General features: G+C 39.9%; 1 protein-coding gene across 1 annotated transcript in view; it reads right to left on the bottom strand.

Annotated features, from left to right (window-relative positions):
* LOC103662855 (SPHK1 interactor, AKAP domain containing) overlaps positions 1–18,912 on the bottom strand; it is a 129,351-nt gene that overhangs the window by 17,345 nt on the left and 93,094 nt on the right. Inside the window, exons 5-6 of the mRNA XM_008690562.2 lie at positions 15,057–15,312; positions 9,958–13,729 (exon numbers count right to left, since the gene is read on the bottom strand). Of these exons, the coding sequence (XP_008688784.2) occupies positions 9,958–13,729; positions 15,057–15,312 (4,028 nt within the window). The remainder of the gene's footprint in view (positions 1–9,957; positions 13,730–15,056; positions 15,313–18,912) is intronic.

The raw sequence follows: 18,912 nt of genomic DNA, 5'->3' as shown, positions 1-18,912 counted from the left end.
CTGACAGGTGTGAGGCGGTATCTCATCATGGTTTTGACTTGTGTTTCCCTGATGATGAGTGATGTTGACCATCTTTTCATGTGTGTTAGCCACCTGGATATCTTCTTTGGAAAAGTGTCTATTTATGTCTTCTGCCCATTTCTTAACTGGATTATTTGCTTCTTGGATTGTTGAGTTTGTTAAGTTCTTTATAGATTTTGGATACTAATCCTTTATCAGGTATGGTGTTTGCAAATATCTCCTCCCATTTCATATGCTGCCATTTAGCTTTGTTGATTGTTTCCTTCACTGAGCAGGTCTTTCATGAAGTCCCAATAGTTCGTTTTTGCTTTTGTTTCCTTTGCCTCCGGAGACATGTCTAGTAGGAAGTTGCTACTGTTGAGGTCAAAGAGGTTTCTGCCTGTGTTCTCCTCTAGGATTTTGACGGTTTCTGTCTCACATTTAGGTCTTTCATCCATTTTGAATTTGTTTTTGTTAAACATATGCATTTTAAATATTTTATTTTAACTTTAAATGCGTGAACATGTCTTTATTCATGAGTCTTTAAACTAACAAAAGAAAACCCTTTTAGTTTCATTGATTTTCTCTATTCTTGTCTATTTCCTTTAATTATTGATCTTTGCTCTTACTTTTATTATTTCCTTCCTTATATTACCTTGGATTTAATTTGATCATCTTTTTAGTTTCTTACGTTGAAAGTTCAGATTATTGATGTTAGACAATTTTTCTTTTAAAAAAGCAACCCTTGCAAATTTTGATATATTGTGTTTTCATGTTCATTCACTTAAATTTTGATATTTTATTTATTTATTTGAGAGAGTGAGCCAGAGAGGGCATGAGCAGGGGGAGAAAGAGGGAGAAGCAGGCTCCCTGCAGAATAGGGAGCCAAATGTGGGACCCCATTCCAGGACCCTGGGATCATGACCTGAGCCAAAGGCAGACACTTAACAGACTGAGCCATGCTGGCTTCCCCATTTTCATTCACTTTAAAGTTTACTCTAATTTCCGTTGTGATTTGTCCTCTGACCAATGGATACTTTGAAAGTGTGTTGTTAATTTCCAAATATTTGGGGAGACTTCCTTGATTTTTTGATTTTTTAAAAATTTCACTGTGATCAGAGAACACGCTCCATAATATTCTAGGTTGTATTTTCAATTTATTAAAACTGATTTTGTGGCTTTATGGCTTACCCTGGTTAATGTTTCAAGTACACTTGAAAAAAATGTATATATTGCTACTGTTGGTGGAGTGTTTAAATGTTAATTAGGTCAACTTGATTGAAAACCTTGTTCAAGTCTTAAATATCTTTATCCACTTTCTGTCTGCTATTCTACCAGTTACTGATAGAAGGGTGCAAAATTTCCAACTCTGATTGTGGACTTGTCTAATTTGCCTTCCAGCCTTCCAGCTCCAGCTCTATCAGATTTTGTTTCATGTCATTTGAATTTTTGTTATTTAGGTGATTACATGTTTACAATTACTGTTTTCTTAATGGGTCAGGCCCTCTATCATTATAAAATATCCCTCTTTATCCCTGATAAAATTCCATGTTCTGAAGTCTACTAAATCTGATATTAATATAGCTACTCCATATTTCTTTTTATCACATCTTATTTCATATTTGATATTTATTTTTCCTTCTTTTACTTTTTACCTATGTGTTTATATTTAAAGCACATTTCTTATAGAGTGTTATAGTAGGTGTTTGCTTTTATATTCAGCCTGACAATCTCTGTCTTTCAACTACAGTGTTTAGACCATTAAGAATTAGTGCAGTTATCAGTATTTAAATTGTGTTTAAATATATCACCTAATTATTTACTATTAGTCTCATCTGTCCTTTGTTTCTGTTCTCCTCTTTTCCTGCATTTCTCAGATTAATTGAAATATTTTTAGCATTCCACTTTATCTTCACTATTAGTTTATTAGCATAACTCTCTGTTTTATATTTTTAGTGGTTATTCCAGGGTATACAGTATGCATCCAATTTTTCACAGTCTACCTTCAGATTATATTATACAAAGTCACATAGGATGGAAGATTTTTACAACAGTATACTTCCATTTCTCTCTCCCATCCTTTGTATCATAACCAACATATATTTTAGTTTTACATATCATAAAACATTTTTTTGTTTTAAATCATTGTCTTTTAAAGAAATTTTAAAAGTAGAAAAAGTGTTTTGTATTTACTCACATACTTAGTATTTGTGGAATTCTTGGTTCCCTTGTGTAGTCTAAGTCTCTATCAGTATTGTTTTTCTTCAGCCTAATAACTTCCATTAGCACTTCCTTTTGTGTAGATGTCCTAGTGGCATATTCTTGAAGATTTTGCTTGTGTACAAAGCTACTATTCTGCCCTTATTTAAAAATTTTTCAATAGGCTTTATCTTTTTAGAATGACTTTAGGTTCTATAACAGAGTGGAGAACAGAGAGTTCCCATGTGCCGCTGGCCCACACATGCACAGCCTCCACTATTAACATCTCGCACCAGAGTGATATATTTGTTACAATCAATAAGCCTATGCTGACACACCATTATCACCCTAAATCCATAGCTTACATTAGGGTTCACTTTGGTGCTGTGCATTTTATGTGCATATTTATAATGACACGTATCCACCATTATAGTATCACACAGAATGGTTTTATTGTTCTAAAAACCTTCTGGGCTCCACCTTGTCATCCTTCCTTCCCTCCTAACCTCTGGAAACCACTGATCTTTTTGCTGCCTTTTCTGAGAATGTCATATAGTTGGAATCATTTAGTATGTAACCTTTTGGATTGGCTTCTTTCACTTAATAATATGCATTTAAGTTTCCTCCATGTTTTTTTATTTTTCATGGCTTAATAGCTCATTTATTTTTAGTGCTGAATAACATTCTACTGCCTGGATGTACCAGAGTTCATTCATCCATTAACCTACTAGAGAAAACCTTGGTTGTTTCCAAGTTTCGTCAATTATGAGTAAAGCTGCTATAAAATCCTGTGTGCAGGTGTTTTATGTAGAAATAAATTTCCCACTCATTTTAATAAATACCAAGGGGAATGACTTTTGGATTATGTGGTAAGCTCATGCTTATTTTTGTAAGAAGCTGCCAAACTGTCTTTCAAAGTGGTTGTACCATCTTTGCATTCCTACCAGCAATAAATATGAATTCTTGTTGTTCCACATCTTTCTCATCATTTCGTGTTGCCTTTTTCTTTTTTTTTTTTTTGGCCATTCTAATAGGCGTGTAGCAGCTTCTCTTGGTTGCTTTAACCTGAAATTGCCTAATAACATATGATATCGAGCATCTTTTCATATGCTTATTTGCCTTCTGTACATCTTCTTTGATGAGGTGTCTGTTGAAGTCTTTTGCCCACTTCAAAGTCAGGTTGTTTTCTTACTATTGAGTTTTAAGAGTTCTTTATATATTTTAGATAACAGTCCTTTATCAGATATGTGTTTGGGAATATTTTATCCCACTCCTCAGCTCATCTTCTGGTCCTCTTGACAAGTGTCTTTCAGAGAGCAACAGTTTTTACCTTTAACAAAGTCCAGTTTATTGATTATTTTTCTCAAGAATCATGTCTTTGATATTCTATCTTAGAAGTCATCACCAAACCCAAGGTCACCTAAATGTTCTTGTATGTTATCTCTTAAGAGTTTTATAGTTTTATTAAATTTTACATTTAGATATAGAATCCATTTTGAGTCAATTTTTGTGAAGAGTGTAAGTTTTGTTTCTAGACTCATTTTTTGGCATGTGAATATCGAGTTGTTGCACCAGTATTTCTTGAAAAGACTATCCTTTTTCCATTGTATTGCCTTTGATTCTTTGCCAAAAATCAGTTGACTATATTTGTATGGATCTATTTCTGGGATTTCTATTCTGTTTCATCAATCCATTTGTTCATTCTTTTGCCAATGCCACACTGTCTTGATTACTGTAGCTTTATATTAAGTCTTGAAGCCAGATAGTGGCAGCCTGACTTTGTTCTTCTCCTTTAATATTGTCTTGGCTATTCTGGATATTTTGTCTCTGTGTAAATTTTGGAATCACTTTACTGATATCCACAAAATAACAAGCTGGGGTTTTGAATGGGATTGCACTGAATTTATAAATCAAGTTAGGAAGAACTGACATCTTGACAATATTGAGTCTTATCCATGGATAGCCTTTATTTTTTGCTAAGTGAAAAATACTAAGTTGGCAGTTTTTTCCTTCTGCACAGGAAAGATGTCATTCATCATTTTTTAGCTTTCATTTTTTTCTGATAAGAAACCTGAAATTTTTATTTATGTTCCTCATACGTAAGTTGTTTTTTCCTCTGAGCTGCTTTTAGGACTATTTCTTTGTCTTCGGTTTATAATCATTTGATTATGATGTGCCTTGATGTGGTTTTCTTTTTGTTTATCTTGCTTAGGATTCATTTTACTTCTCAATTTATGAGTTTATAATTTTCACCAAATTGTATATTCATGTGTACCTTCAAATATTGGAGCATGTTTGTAATAGCTATTTAAAGTCCTTGTCTACTAATTTCATCATCTTTCTACTTCCTGAATATATTTATATTGACTGAGTATCGTATTGGTTATGGGTGACATTTTTCTGCTTCTTTGTTTTTTTACTTGCATTTTTTACATTTTTTATTAGTTTCAGAAGTAGAATTTATTGATTCATCAGTTGCATATAACACCCAGTGCTCATTATATCAAGTGCTCTCCATAGTGCCCATCACCCAATTACCACCTCCCCCAAACCACCTCTCCTCCAGCAACTCTGTTTTTTTCCTGGAGTTCAACATCTCTTGTAGTGTATGTGAAACATTATTTTATTGGATCTTATGCTATAGATTTATGCTGGATTTTGCTGTATTTCTTTAAAGTGTGTTAGACTCATTCTACGTTAAATTAGCTTCAGTTCAGTTTGATCTTTTCAATGTCTATTTTCAAGTTGTTTTTTTTTTTCAGAACAAGTTTAGATTAGCTTTTATTTTTTAGGGGTAATTTAGCCTTAATTCTCTAGTGTGATATTTTAGGGTCTCTGCTAAATACTGCATGTATTTTACATGGATTCTCTCCTATGCTGGTTGGAAATAAACTTCTCCAAGTTCCATATGAACTTGTGGAATTCTTCAGCTTACAGCTATTTGGCTTCATGGGGTTTCACTTATACATGCTTGGTTTAGTGTTCAGCAACAGGCTCAAGGGGATCTCTCTGTAGACTTCTAGAGTTCTTTCTCTGTGTAGCACCCTCTAATCTCTGACTCCTTAACTGAGTGACTTTCGAGCTCTGCTTAAGTTTGTTCACTTTGCATTGTTGCCTGAAAAGATAATCTAGGCAGAGATTTGGGCAATTATTGGGGTCACCATGTTTGTTTCCCTCTTTCAAAGTGCTGCTTGTTGTACAATTTCTGACAACAATTGTTTCATATATTTTGCCCATTTTTCTAGTTGTTTACAGAAGCAGGGTAAATTTACCTTCAGTTATTCCATAAGAGTGGAAACCAAAGTCCTTTCACATTTATTGCAAGCACACATTAAAGCTTTTATTTCAATGGTTTTATTTTTTAGTAATTACTTTTTATAATAGAGGTTTTAATTTCAGTGATTATATTTGTCATCTCTTGTAGTATTTAACTAATTTTTAAGTCTACCTTATTCTATTTTAATTATAGCTTATTCCTTGCTCCTGGTTTATATACCTTATTTTTAAAAATATTTAAGATATATTTATTGTATATTCTGTATCTAATAATTCCTATATCTGAAATCCTTATGAGGGCTAATCCTACTATTTTGTGTTTGTACTGAGTCTTGCTCACAGTGCTCTGATTCCTTGTGTATCTTCGATTTGAGTTTCTGAGCCCTTATTTGATGGGAATTTATCTATTGATATCTTTTGAGACTTGGGCTTAAGTACCCAGAGATTCACTGTTGTCTCTGCCAAGGTCTCACAGTGCTGTTAACCTGAGATTGCATTAAGTTAATTTACCAACTTGGGGTTTTCTGGACCACACAGATGGTGTAAGTTAGAACCTCACGTATGCATTAGGGAAGCTGTGGTTATAAATTCTTAGAGGATTTTCCCCCTTCTACCGAGGGCCCTAACCCCAAAAAATACATCTTCTTATCAACTCCCTTTCTGGTGAGTGAACTTTTTACTAAGATTGTACTTTTTCTGAGGATGTAACCCTTCAGGATATGAAGGTTGGTGTCATTTCTAAGTCTTCACCATTCATGGACCCACAGTCTTATTTCCCAGTTTTCACTAGCTTTTAGAAAATGAACTTGTAGGTTAGGGAGACTGGCAAACCTCAAGAGCAAACACAGAATTACTACTTTTGTTTCCTACTTTTGTTTCTATATCCTTTCATTATCTTCTGAGATTTTCATCATCATTAAGGTCAGCCCTGTATTCAAAAGGATATTTACAATATTTAATTAATGTGGGATTTCTAGGTGGTGTGTGGTGGGAGGATTTTTAAGGCTAGTTAGAACACCAGTACTGCTTGAAACACAAATGTACACCTTCCACTTCAATTCTTTACATGGTTGGCACCCTCTGTTCCCCTAGGTCTCATCCAAATGCCCACATTCTGTCTTAAGTAACCACATTCCCCAACCAGTTGTTCTCCATCACATTATTCTTTTTATTTTCCTCTCCTAACACACTGTAATTATCTTTTCCCAATCGGTCTTTCCATGCGTATTGTCTTCTCTCCCACTGGGTATGTAGGAACTATGACGACAGGTTCTAAACTCTATTTTCTATTGTGTGTTTAGCCCCAAGGACAGTGTGCATCATAGAATGGACATGCAAATATTTATTGGATGAATAATTGTTTAAAATATACTTCTAAAAAACCAGATTATGCCAACCAGGGCAACATGTGAATGCTCAGAATTCTCAGCTTGGTGTTTATACCTTGTGCTCTCAAATTATCAAAAAGTTATATAATTGCTCTTTGATAATCTCAGAGAGGGCAGCTGAGTGAAGAACACATTACTGTTCATCAATAAGGTACTATTTTCCCAGAAATCAAGAATTGGACTATCCTAAATCATTTACCTTCTTTATAATTGAGGGATTACTCAGGTATCTGGACAAATGTGGCAGCTTCAAATACAACAGTTGTTTCCATTTGGGCATGGCTTCCATAATGAATTCTGAAATTGTTACTCTTTTTTCAAATGAAAAAAGTAAGAAAGTAATTTTTATTTCAGTATGTTAGGCTTTTATGAAGTTTTTAGCAGAATTATGAAAGTATCCTTCAAAGAGTAGCCAAAAAATATTTTCAGGACATAACATTTCCCTATGGCCAAACAGAATCAGGAGTGTCTGTGTCACCGTCTTCCCTCTGTGTGTAAGGTGGCAGGAACTATTTCACAGAGAACCGAGTTCTGTATTTTGACATATCAAATCCCCTATTAACAACCCTGAGCTTAGAAAATGTGATCTAAATATAACTAAATTCTCCCTTGTCAATCTTAGTAATTCTGTTTTAACAGAATTTTCACACTGTTTATACTGTTTATAACAGGTTTCTCTTGGGAAAAAAAACATCTCTTGAAATAAAGGCAATCATATACCTTAACCCTGAACAACAACAACCACCACCACCACCATAAAGTAAACATTTACTGAGTACTTCTAATGGGCCAGGCCCTGAGTTAAGAGCTTTATCCCCACAGGTGAGTAAACTGACAGAGAGATTAGGGAACTTGGTCAAGGTTAGTTAGTGGAGTTCTAGAATAATTCTTCATATTGCTTCACAAAGAAAAATATATTAAATGTCCTTATGTTTTGGAAGCAGATTCAGCTCTTGAATTTCTAAGACTGATGATTCTATATTCTTTTTTCTTTGGTCGTTGGAAAACCAAATCAGAAGTCCGTATTATGAGTTGAGAGAATGCGTGCTTGGGTCCTTTATGGAATATAAATCTAAATCAGTGGGAGGCTTTATGTATTCATGCATAGTTCCCCAATTTTTTGGAAGTCTCCAGGTTGTACCTATTTTAAGCATCATATTAGTGACATTTCCCTCAAAATTGTATAATGAATATGATTTCACTTCAGTGGCAATCAGTATTTCACTTAAGCCTACAGCCACAAATCTTGTTAAACTACTAGTTCATAAATGCTCCCTAACTAGGTAACTTTGTTTGGCTAAAAATCTTGGCTGGTTTATGATAACGTTGAAGAAGATTCTAAGTCAGGCACCTGGAATCTAAAATAAGACTTTCCATTTGCATGTATCTCACGTTCGGTTATTTGGTTTCTTCGACTGTTTGATCACTTTTAAAAACTTGTTTCTCCATACTCCCTGGAGGTGGTGACTACAGTGAGGCATGGTACTCCTATAAGACTTTGATAATTATTGTCTAGAGCTGGAGAATTACTGATATATATGAACTTGTTTTGGTGAGCTTGGCCTATATTTCATTTTGTTTAACTTTATGTTCTTTTGTTTGTAAGTTTTCATGTTCTTCTTCCCCTTGAATTCTTCAGGATTTAATTCAATTGGAAAGTTCTCAGCAGTAAGTGCTAAGAAGAAAATTCTCAGTTCACCTGGCTCGCCACCCCCCCCCCCCACTCCTTGTAATGACGCCCTATAGTGATAAGGAGCACACTTCTTCCTCCCTAGTAGAGGTGGGGAGGGATTAGGGATTTTCTAGAGCAGCTGAAATTTGATGAAGACTGTGTTGAACTTGTTTATTTCACCTAAACATTTAAAACTAACAGGCTCTTTGTACAATAGGCGTATGTCTCTGAAAAGACTACATAGGCTGTTTCTTCAGCTTATGTTTTCCAAGGCTTGTAGCTTAATTTCGAGTTTCTTTTTCTATCTTATCTCACTAGAGATAAAAATGTATAAAATAAATAAGTCATGGAGATGAAAAGTACAGCCTAGGGACTACAGCCAGTAGTACTATCGTAACATTGTCTGGTGACAGACGGGGACTACATTTGTGAGCACTGAGTAATGTATAGTAGAACGGTTGAATCACTGTATTGTGCACGTGAAACTAAAATAATGTAGTATGTCAACTAAACTCGAATAATAAATTTTTAAATGATACAATGGTCCCATAGTCAAGAATATTATGAATTTTCTACAGAAAAGGGGACTTATAAAAGGATTGACTCTTCCTTAAGCACCTAGACAGAAATAATTCCTTTGTCTCAAATTCAAAATGCATTTTCACTTACATTACAATTTTCTGGAAAGGAACTATTGAAATAGTAATACTCTAATATTGCTTGGCAACACTGCCATGATTATCCCATGCATCTAAAGGTCCAGGATTTTGGAACATAGCGTCCTTGCAAATAACATTTGAATGGAGAGATGATAGAGAAAAATGATACTAAAATATCTGATGTCAGGGGCGCCTGGGTGGCACAGCGGTTAAGCGTCTGCCTTCGGCTCAGGGCGTGATCCCGGCGTTCTGGGATCGAGTCCCACATCAGGCTCCTCCGCTATGAGCCTGCTTCTTCCTCTCCCACTCCCCCTGCTTGTGTTCCCTCTCTCGCTGGCTGTCTCTAACTCTGTCGAATAAATAAATAAAATCTTTTAAAAAAATATCTGATGTCAGATTCCAATATTAAAATTTATTTAAATTTAACTTTTTTCAAATGGATAAGTTGACATAATTTTCCTTTTTGCTTGAAAATTTTCATGACTAAATTTTAAAAGGTAACATCGTATGGGGTATTAATTTTCATGGGGAAAATGAAACTTTATTTCCTCCATTATATAGATGAACTCAATTTGTTTTAGAAGTTTAAAAAAATTACTTCCAACTTTCTATTATAAGTGCATATTAACCCAGGGAGGTCATTTATTGTCTCAGGATTTCAGTTCTTGCATCAATAAAGTCCCTAGGATTTAGAATAAATACTAATTAAGATACAAACTCCAGTCCCACGCACCCTGTCTAGTCTAAGGGGTCATTCACTCACCTAGGGTTTTGGCAGGCACTCACGGCAGCGTCTCCATCCCTTATCACATCTGAGACATTTTCATCTTTCAAATGCTCCTCTGCTTCCTGTAGGGGGCTGCTTCTAGACGGGGAGTGTTCAGGTTCTCCGACACACTCTTCTCTCTGATCTGTTTCAATCTGAATTAAGGGCACTTCCCTTGAGCAAAGTGACCGCCTGGTGTAGTTGATAGGCACAGCCCCATGGCATGAAGACGTTTCCCTTCTAGAATCTAAACTGTTGTGGTTTGTAAGAGGAGCAGCTTTGCTCTGAGATGACACAGGGGAATGTTTGCTTTCGGTAATGGAGTGTTTCCTTGGGTTATCAACAGACTCTTGAACGAGACGAGTTGGCCCCCTTTGCACTCTGCTTGAAGCTGGTCTGTTTGCACATTTCTCCACTTGCAGGGGAGAGCCACCAGGAACAGGCTCGGCCTCAGCTGCCCCGGCATCATCCACTATAATTTTGTTCTTCCGCATGAGGGCCTTGATTGAGTTTGCCCACGTCTCATGAATTAGCATGCTGGTGATCTGGTCAGTCCCGCCTCTCCGATACAAGCAAGAGTCAGATTTGCAGAGACCCGAGGAGGGAGCGCTACTGCCTGGGTGTACACTTAGGAAATCTTGCTGGCTGTTTGGAGCGAAGCCATCTAAAGAGTTGGCTTTGATGGGTACATTCACCGTCAGCCTGGCACCCAGGGATCTGCTATCTGGCATGGACGACTGCCTGTAACACAATGGGGATCGCAGAGAGGGTGACAGTAGGCCGACTGTCCAATCCTGGCTGCTTCGGCTAGAGGAGGCGCTGTCTCTGCTTTCTCTCTCAATGTCCCTCAGCATGTACCTATAAAACTCCTCGGTTATGCTCTCGGTGCTGGACTGCTTTGAGGGACAGCTTGGCCTCACACTGAGGTGGTCATTTTTATGGCACGCCTGCTGCATGGCTGAGTTCAGGATGCTGCTGGCATTCTTGCCCGCGTAGTAATCCAGCAGTAACTCAAACCCTCTTCCTTCATTTTCCATCTGGTTCACCATGAACCTGGAAAACTCCTCAGTGATGCTTTCACAGCTGGACTGCTTGGAGACAGAGCTGGCCCTGCTAACTGGCTGACTTAGGGTGCTCATTAAACCCAGGCTATTTACATAGGCCTGGGCGTTGGAGTCCTCCTCTGGGATGCTTTCACAGCTGGAGGCCTTCAGCCGGTTCCACCTGTCTCCGCTGAGCAACCGGTTCCGGGGATGGCTCTGGGCTTGCCAGACGCCGTCCACCATGGAGAACTCTGTTAGGTTCATGATCTTGGCTGCCACTTCGTTTGCAAAAACATTGACAGAATCTGGGACGTCCTCAAGGCTCATCGACTCGTCCACAACCCTGTTCATCAGCTTCTCTTTAAGCTCTGGGTGCTCATCAGTTTTCCTCTTGATCTCGCTGAGCCTTGGGGGCTTGTGTTTCCTCACCGTGGCCCCACTGCTCTGGCTTTCCTTCCTCCTCTTCAAGGACCGGCAGGATACGTTGGGGGTAACCAGAAACTCATTCCCTCTCTTCCATGCACAAAACCAGGGTTGTTTTCCTTTTGAGTTGTCAAGGCAAATTGCTGCGATTTCAGTTGCCATGGAGACAATCATCTCTGCTAATTCTTCCGCAAAGTCTGTAATGCAGTATATATCAGCGTGTTTTGCCTGTGGCACGGATTGAGCAGGAAGCAGCAAGTCATTCCCTAACAAAGACAGGTTCACTTGAACTTCATTGCCTACAAGGGAGGCACGATGATACTTCTCTTGGGCATTTGCAATGGCGCTGTCCTCTGCCTCCTGGGAACCTCTGCGGCCCTTGCCCACTGCCAGTGTCCTTTCTCCCTCCGAGGGGGCTCTGTACGCATTCTCATTGTGCCAGCGCATCTGATGAGGGTTGTTCGGATCTTCTCCCGCTGTTCCTTTTCGATGTATTTCTCCGGGGGGTGTTTTAGCAGTTGAAGCCTCAGGCAGTCTGGGACTACAGGGCAATTCAGATGGCAGCATAGGGTTCTGGAAGAGGCCTGGCTTCGCTGGGCCCTTACTATCTTGCTTCAGATAAACATTATCAACCACTTCATTGATAATAAGACTAGTGCTACGCGGACTGCTAAGTGGATAGTTGCTGGAATAGTCAATGGCTTTGGTCCATGCTAGACTAGCAGCCTGATCAGGTGGCCGGCAGCCTAATTCCGCTTCTGTCCAGCTGATGGTCTCATTAGCGAGGGCAGTGGGGCTTCCGCCAGGCTGTACAAAATGACTCATCTTCTTGAATGTGAAGCATATCACACGGAAGAGCAGTTGATTTGCACTTTCCATCAGGGTGTCACGAGTTTCAGGTGAATGCCTGCTATCATTGGCATCAATTATTTTGTTTTTCTGGTGAGCTTCCTCAATGGAATGCTTCAGGATAACGTTGGACAGGGTCTGTGCCAGGTCATCCCTGTGGACATTTTCTGCACACAAGGTCTGAGGCTTTGAAGCAGTTTCTATGATTCTCTGGCTCATTGATTCCATGAGGTCTCCAACGCTGCTGCAGGGGTCGGGCCTTGTTAAAACCACAGCAGCCTCCTTGAGCAAAGCCCGAGCAATCGCCTCATTTCCCAGCTCCATGCTCCCCGCTGTGGCCAGACTGCAAGGTGGGGGGACCGCTGCACAGGCCTCAGCTGCACACGAGAGGTCACTCGGAGCCTTCGCCTCTCCTGTTTCACCCAAGCCACACACAGCAATGGCACTCGCCACCTGCGTCATGCCACACAGAGCAGATGGAAAGGAGTATTCACTGATGGAGGGCTCCTTGAGTACTTGGGATATTTGAGTTTGCAGCGATTCATTGCCTCCCATTGGATGGGTTGAAACCGAAGATTCTTGCTCCATTTTGAGCCTTTCTGTGGCCTGAGGACTGGAAATGGTTCCAATCACAGTGGCCGCACAAGCCAATGCGACTTCTAGAGCACTCTGAGGGTGTCTGCTGGAGTTCTCTCCAGAAAGGACACCTGCGGTTTCAATGGAGACCTCCACCTCAGACCACGAGGCGATGCCCGCCTCAGGGGCGGCATCACTGCCATCTGGACTCTGGACGATGACGATTTTGGGGAGCTCATTCCACGACCGAGGGACCACCATACCTTTTGCGGAACAGCCACTGGGTGGCAGAGCATTTCCGACGGAGACACTGACTGCTGATTCCTGGGGTGGTGTAGACTGAGACTGGGACAACCGAATAAAGGCGTCTTGCAGCACGGATTCTGCCAAATTTGTAGCATACTCGCCAGCTGTGGCTTCTCCGTCTTGTTTGGGAGGAAGGGAGTTTGTGCCATCTTCACGGTCCCCTGGGTCTAAGCTGTTGTCATGCTCAGTGAGGGCACCATATACAGGAGCCCCACCGTTCTTAACCATCCTGGAGAAGTAAGCGTCTCCTGGAATATATGGTGCCTGCGATTTTTCCACGTGACCTTTAACATTTTCTGAATAATAATAATTTGTGGCTGGCCTCTCATTCTGCCCAGCTTCTCCTTTCCATTCTGACGGCTCGGCCGATGCACCGAGGCTCTGCGAAGTGGTGTCTCCTGCTACTTTTTCCAGAGATCCTTCTGCTTTCATTGTCGGATGGTATTTGCCAATATATTTGTCTCCCAAAGCATAAAACAACTTTTCCTTGTTGTAATTCCATTCCTCCTGAGTGGTTTCCTTTGGTTTTTTGCTTTCCAAACCATGAGCTGAGACATTTATATTTTCATAACCTAGAGAAGACAAAATGAGGGCTCACTTTACTTTTTGGGTAATAGGATCTCATGAGTCTAAAATAACAATTACTTTTTAAAAATCGCCTTATAGCATCAGGGTTTTTTCCCCCCTAAAACAGCACTTAGAATGTTCCTTCAAGACAAATGAATCTGAAAAAGTTTTTCAGTTTTGTTTTAGAACCCGACTCAACAAAACGGTTTTCAATGTGGGATATAAATGTCAGCACTAGAGTGGGAGAAGATGGCATGGGGGGGCGCTGAGTGCTGATCGCCTTTCTTTCTTTCTTCTTTTTTTTTTTTCTTTAAAGATTTTTATTTATTTATTTGGGAGAGAGAGCGAGAGCGCAGAGTGAGAGAGAGCACGAGGGGGTGGGAGAGGGGAAGAGGGAGAAGCAGATTCCCCGCTGAGCAGGGAGCCCGATGCAGGGGCTTGATTTCAGGACCCTGAGATCATGACCTGAGCTGAAGGCAGATGCTTAGCCAACTGAGCCACCCAGGCACCCCTGCTCATCTCTCTCCATGGCTCATGGGAAAAGTAACACAGACAGTTGCATCTTGGAGCTTCCCAGTGCATATGGAAGGAGGAGGAAGAATGTTTACAGCAACCTCCATAGTAAGCTTTGTTGCAAAACTTTGCTCTGAAGTTTGGGTAGGACTTGTCCCAGGGACTGACAACAGCATCTGCAGTATCCCTTCCTCTGTGGCTAAGAGTGGGGAAGAGGAACACATCGTTCACCGAGCTCTTTGAATCAGTCAATCAAAACTGAATAAATGCTAAGTGCGAGGTACTCTCCTGGGTTATTTCCTTCTGTCCTTACCATAATAACAGGTAAATGTCATAAATACATACAGCTGAATATAGTAAATGTAACAGTCCTAGAGGCACTGTTACACTTCCAAATACTAGATAAAGAAACTGGGGCTCAGAAGGGCTAGGTAACCGACCCAGGCATCACAGCCTCGAGGAGGCAGTGCTAGAATTAGGCCAGTTTAAGTTGGCTTCAGCTAATAGGTGGCTTTATGGAAGTCTCAGGGAAGATAACTTTCCTCCCTGTGGTAGTCAAAGTCTCTCGGCAGGCAGGCTGTCCTTCAGCGTCCCCAAGGCATCTTTAGGGAAATGGAGCCATCCAACCACTGAGTCTAAGTCCACGAGTCAACATCCTCACTGGTGGTCTGTTATTCTCCTGCCCTCCCTAAACTCGGTACGTGAAGATTGTGATGTGTCAGCCAAACAGACATGGCCTGAAACTTTCCTGAAATTCCACTCATTTTTAGGGGGTGACTAACTCCAGAATGTGCCTTTGTTTCATGGTGCAGTTCTCACCGTTCCTATAGTCTTCCACCTCGCTTTCCTCCTCCAAGTGCTCGGAGGCGGTGAGAAAGTCCTCCTCGATTGAAGACAGGGAGCAGTTGGTGTCATCCTCCACTTTTAAGACGTTGGTTTCCAGATGGAGCTGCCGCTCCTGCACCAGTTCGAGACCGATCAAAAATTTGTTGATTTCAAAGATGATGCAGTTGGTACTGTTTGCCCTGTTCCCTCTCGCACACTGGACCAAGCAGATATCTGGCAGCCAAGGGCACTGAAAGTAGAGAGGAAAAAAGACATTTATTAAAAGAGAAAATAAAGACCATAGCTTCCGACCTTTCTTCTTCCACCAGTCTTTCTTGTTACAAGCAGTGGGGGACCTTTAAGATATTTGGATTATCTTCTGGGCTTCGATTGATGCATTGCTAGAAAAAAAAATTCAAGTGTTATTTGGGCACACAGGGTACCTAGGAGAAAGTCTGACTTCAGGGAAACTAGACCAGTTGCAAAACGTATTTCTGTTGCCTCCTGTCAAAGCAAAAGTGGCACCCGGCAAACTTAAGCAGGTTTAGGAAGACTTTCTCTGAAGCTCTTAAATTAGTTGAGAGGGCCCAGAACTGAGTGGGACCACAGCTCCCCTGAAAAAAAGGCTCAAGGGCTTTTAAGAGCTGGTGCCGAGGGCTGCAGGCTGTCTGTGCTTGCTGATTGGTTTAACCAGAGGAAAAGCAAATGTTCTTATATCTGCATGGCAGGTGGTGGTTTTGCAAATTGGAGTCAGGCTCATACTGAACCTAGGCTCCCATCCTTCCACAGAGAAAGGGACATGATCTTCTTTGATGATCTTACCTCAGAGATATAAGGTATCTTATATGGGTGGTGGCTTTGATGGTTCTTAGGTCTTAGAAAAAGACACTCCTGGGCTGTAAACTTGGCTTGAGGCTTTTCAAATGATTTACATCTCAAAGGGGCAGAGATTCCTAAGGATGTTTTCTAAAGTAAATGTTCTAAGACAAGGGCGTCAGTGCCTCAGGTCAGGAGGAAGCCTGTCTGAAGTCTAGGCAAGCTGAGGGGAATGTGGAGGCCGGTCTTGGGCACCCTTCTTGATTAACCTGAGTCCCAGTTTCTCCGACCAAGATCTTTTCCTGCCTTGGTGGTGTTCAGTAAAGCCTCTGCCAGTATTTAGTATTTATATAACTACAGTTAGAATTTATACTGCGTATTACTCCTCCGAAGAAGCAGACACAATGGAGTATAAAGAAATCCACTGGAAGAGCACTGATTATCTCTAAATGGGCGGTGTATGAGGAAAGCAGTGAAAAGGAGGCCCAAATCACTGGATGGCATCCCTGTGAGACCTATTAATTCTGTTCTGTTCTGGGGCGACAGACCATATCCTTATTCTCCACTGCACACTTTTTGCTATCCATATGGTTGTTCATTAGAATACCAATAAAAGTTTCAATTGCTCCTGCACAGATGACTAGTAAATTACAAACATATCTTGCGCATTGGGATTTTTATTTTTATAAAAGGAACAATATGCTGATTCATAGTAATTTTTAACAAAATTCTTTGAATGGAAACAGGAGTTAGTGGGGAGAAGAAAGCTAAATAAATTTATATCAAAGTGGAATTTGAAATGTTTGGGGGAAATAGTTTATGTATAAATGTTAATCTTATAAAAAGGATTATTTAAATCATATGCTTATCTGCAATTAAGAGTTCATTGGGTCTGGGGCGCCTGGGTGGCACAGCGGTTAAGCGCCTGCCTTCGGCTCAGGGCGTGATCCCGGCGTTATGGGATCGAGCCCCACATCAGGCTCCTCTGCTATGAGCCTGCTTCTTCTTCTCCCACTCCCCCTGCTTGTGTTCCCTCTCTCGCTGGCTGTCTCTATCTCTGTCAAATAAATAAATAAAATCTTTAAAAAAAAAAAAAAAAAAGAGTTCATTGGGTCTAATCCTAGTTAACTTGACATTTTGGAATTCTTGAGTCTGAGTCCATGTGTGTGTAAGGGGTAATTATGTGTACATGCAGAGAAATACATACGCATAGACATCCATATTGTATTTCTGAAAGTAGTATATCTTTTTCTTACAAAAATATCATTTATTAATCTTTTTGGTTGAATATTATAATTAGAGTAATTCCAGGACAGTTGATTACAAAATGAAAAATCCAGTCTTTCTCCAAGGGGCCTAAGGGGCTCAGAAACAGAATTGATCTATGTGCTTATGTAATTAGGTCTGTTTTTCAAGGAAGGGGGCTCATAACCTTACTTTTCAAAGTGTGGGTTGTAGACTAGCAGACTTGGCATCACCTGGCAGTTGGTTAGAAATCTATAATCTCAGGACCCACCTCAGATCCAGTAAATCAGAATCTGCATTTTCAAGAAAAATCTCTTGGTGATTCCTACATGCATTAACATTTGAGAAGCACTGGTCTGTAGCTTTTATGAAATTAACATAGGGTCTGAGATCCTCCATAATGACGAGGAACTATTGCTGTAGAGTGACAGTAGCTGGCTTGATTAATTTTATTCCCACTGAGTTCGGACATAATACACTAACTTGAAATTTACAAGATAGTGTTTGGGTGTCTAGCAAGGTATGCTAGGAGGTACAAACATGAATTAGATGGGGAATGGGCACTGGGGGGTGGGGAACAATATACTACCAGTGGATCAGACATGAATAAAAATAATTATAAAGTAGAACCAAATGAAGTTACCATATTTATAGGTAAAAATGGTTGCATATTGGTCATTTCATATCATTCAGATTAAATATATATAACATAAGATTTTATATATTTATATATTATATATTTTTATATTTTTTATATTGTGGCAGGAATCAAAAGAGATATTAACAAATCAACATGAACAGGTAAGTAATACCTCAAAATAAACTTAGAGAAAGGATTGCATTAAATGTGCAATGTTCCATGGCTATTGCATTCACAGAAGGAATATATTTTCTTTTCTTTTTTTTTTAAGATTTTATTTATTTATTCGATAGAGATAGAGACAGCCAGCGAGAGAGGGAACACAAGCAGGGGGAGTGGGAGAGGAAGAAGCAGGCTCATAGCGGAACAGCCTGATGTGGGGCTTGATCCCATAACGCCGGGATCACGCCCTGAGCCGAAGGCCGTCGCTTAACCGCTGTGCCACCCAGGCGCCCCTGGAATATATTTTCTTAACAATCTTCTTGAAAGCAAATAAATATGCTAGGAGTCTTAGGTAAATGAAGGCTAGACAATACAGCCTGTAAAATGATGGCAGGAATTATTATGTAATTTTTATTGTAGTCTAGTAGGTGCTTTGACTATCTTATTACCTTTAATGCAAACATTATTTCTATGATGTTGGTGGTGCCATTACTCTTTTACAGAGGAGAAATCAGGCACAGAAAGGCTAACTGATCCTTTCAAGGTTACACAAATATAAAGTGGAAGAGCCAGCATCCCCAATCCAGGCCTGTTGGACTCTGATTCCTGTGTCATTTCCAATTCTCCCCGTGGCTTCCCGTTCTCATCAGCAAAAGTCCAATATTCACTGAGGACGTGCAATTTGGAAAGAAGGGTGGTTTGCACCTGGACCTGCTCGAACTCATGCATGCCCAGCAAAATTACGTGTTCATCTCATAGAAAGACAGACACAGGACTACATCTTACTATTGTACATAATATGCATCTCAGAAAAAAATTTTCTTCTGTGGGAAAATAATTGATTTTACTTGCATTTTCCACTTCCAGTATTTTACCTGACTATTGGTTGTTGTCATGATGATTTTTCTTAAGATATTTTAGAGCCTTATCCTAAGGATCTACTAAGGATGGTTTGAGGAAGGAAAATATAACTGTTGTGCCAACTTC

The sequence above is a fragment of the Ursus maritimus genome, unplaced genomic scaffold, assembly GCF_017311325.1.
Source record: "Ursus maritimus isolate PB19 unplaced genomic scaffold, ASM1731132v1 scaffold_1, whole genome shotgun sequence".
Classification (NCBI taxonomy): domain Eukaryota; kingdom Metazoa; phylum Chordata; class Mammalia; order Carnivora; family Ursidae; genus Ursus; species Ursus maritimus.
This window is presented reverse-complemented; position numbering and strand designations above follow the sequence as displayed.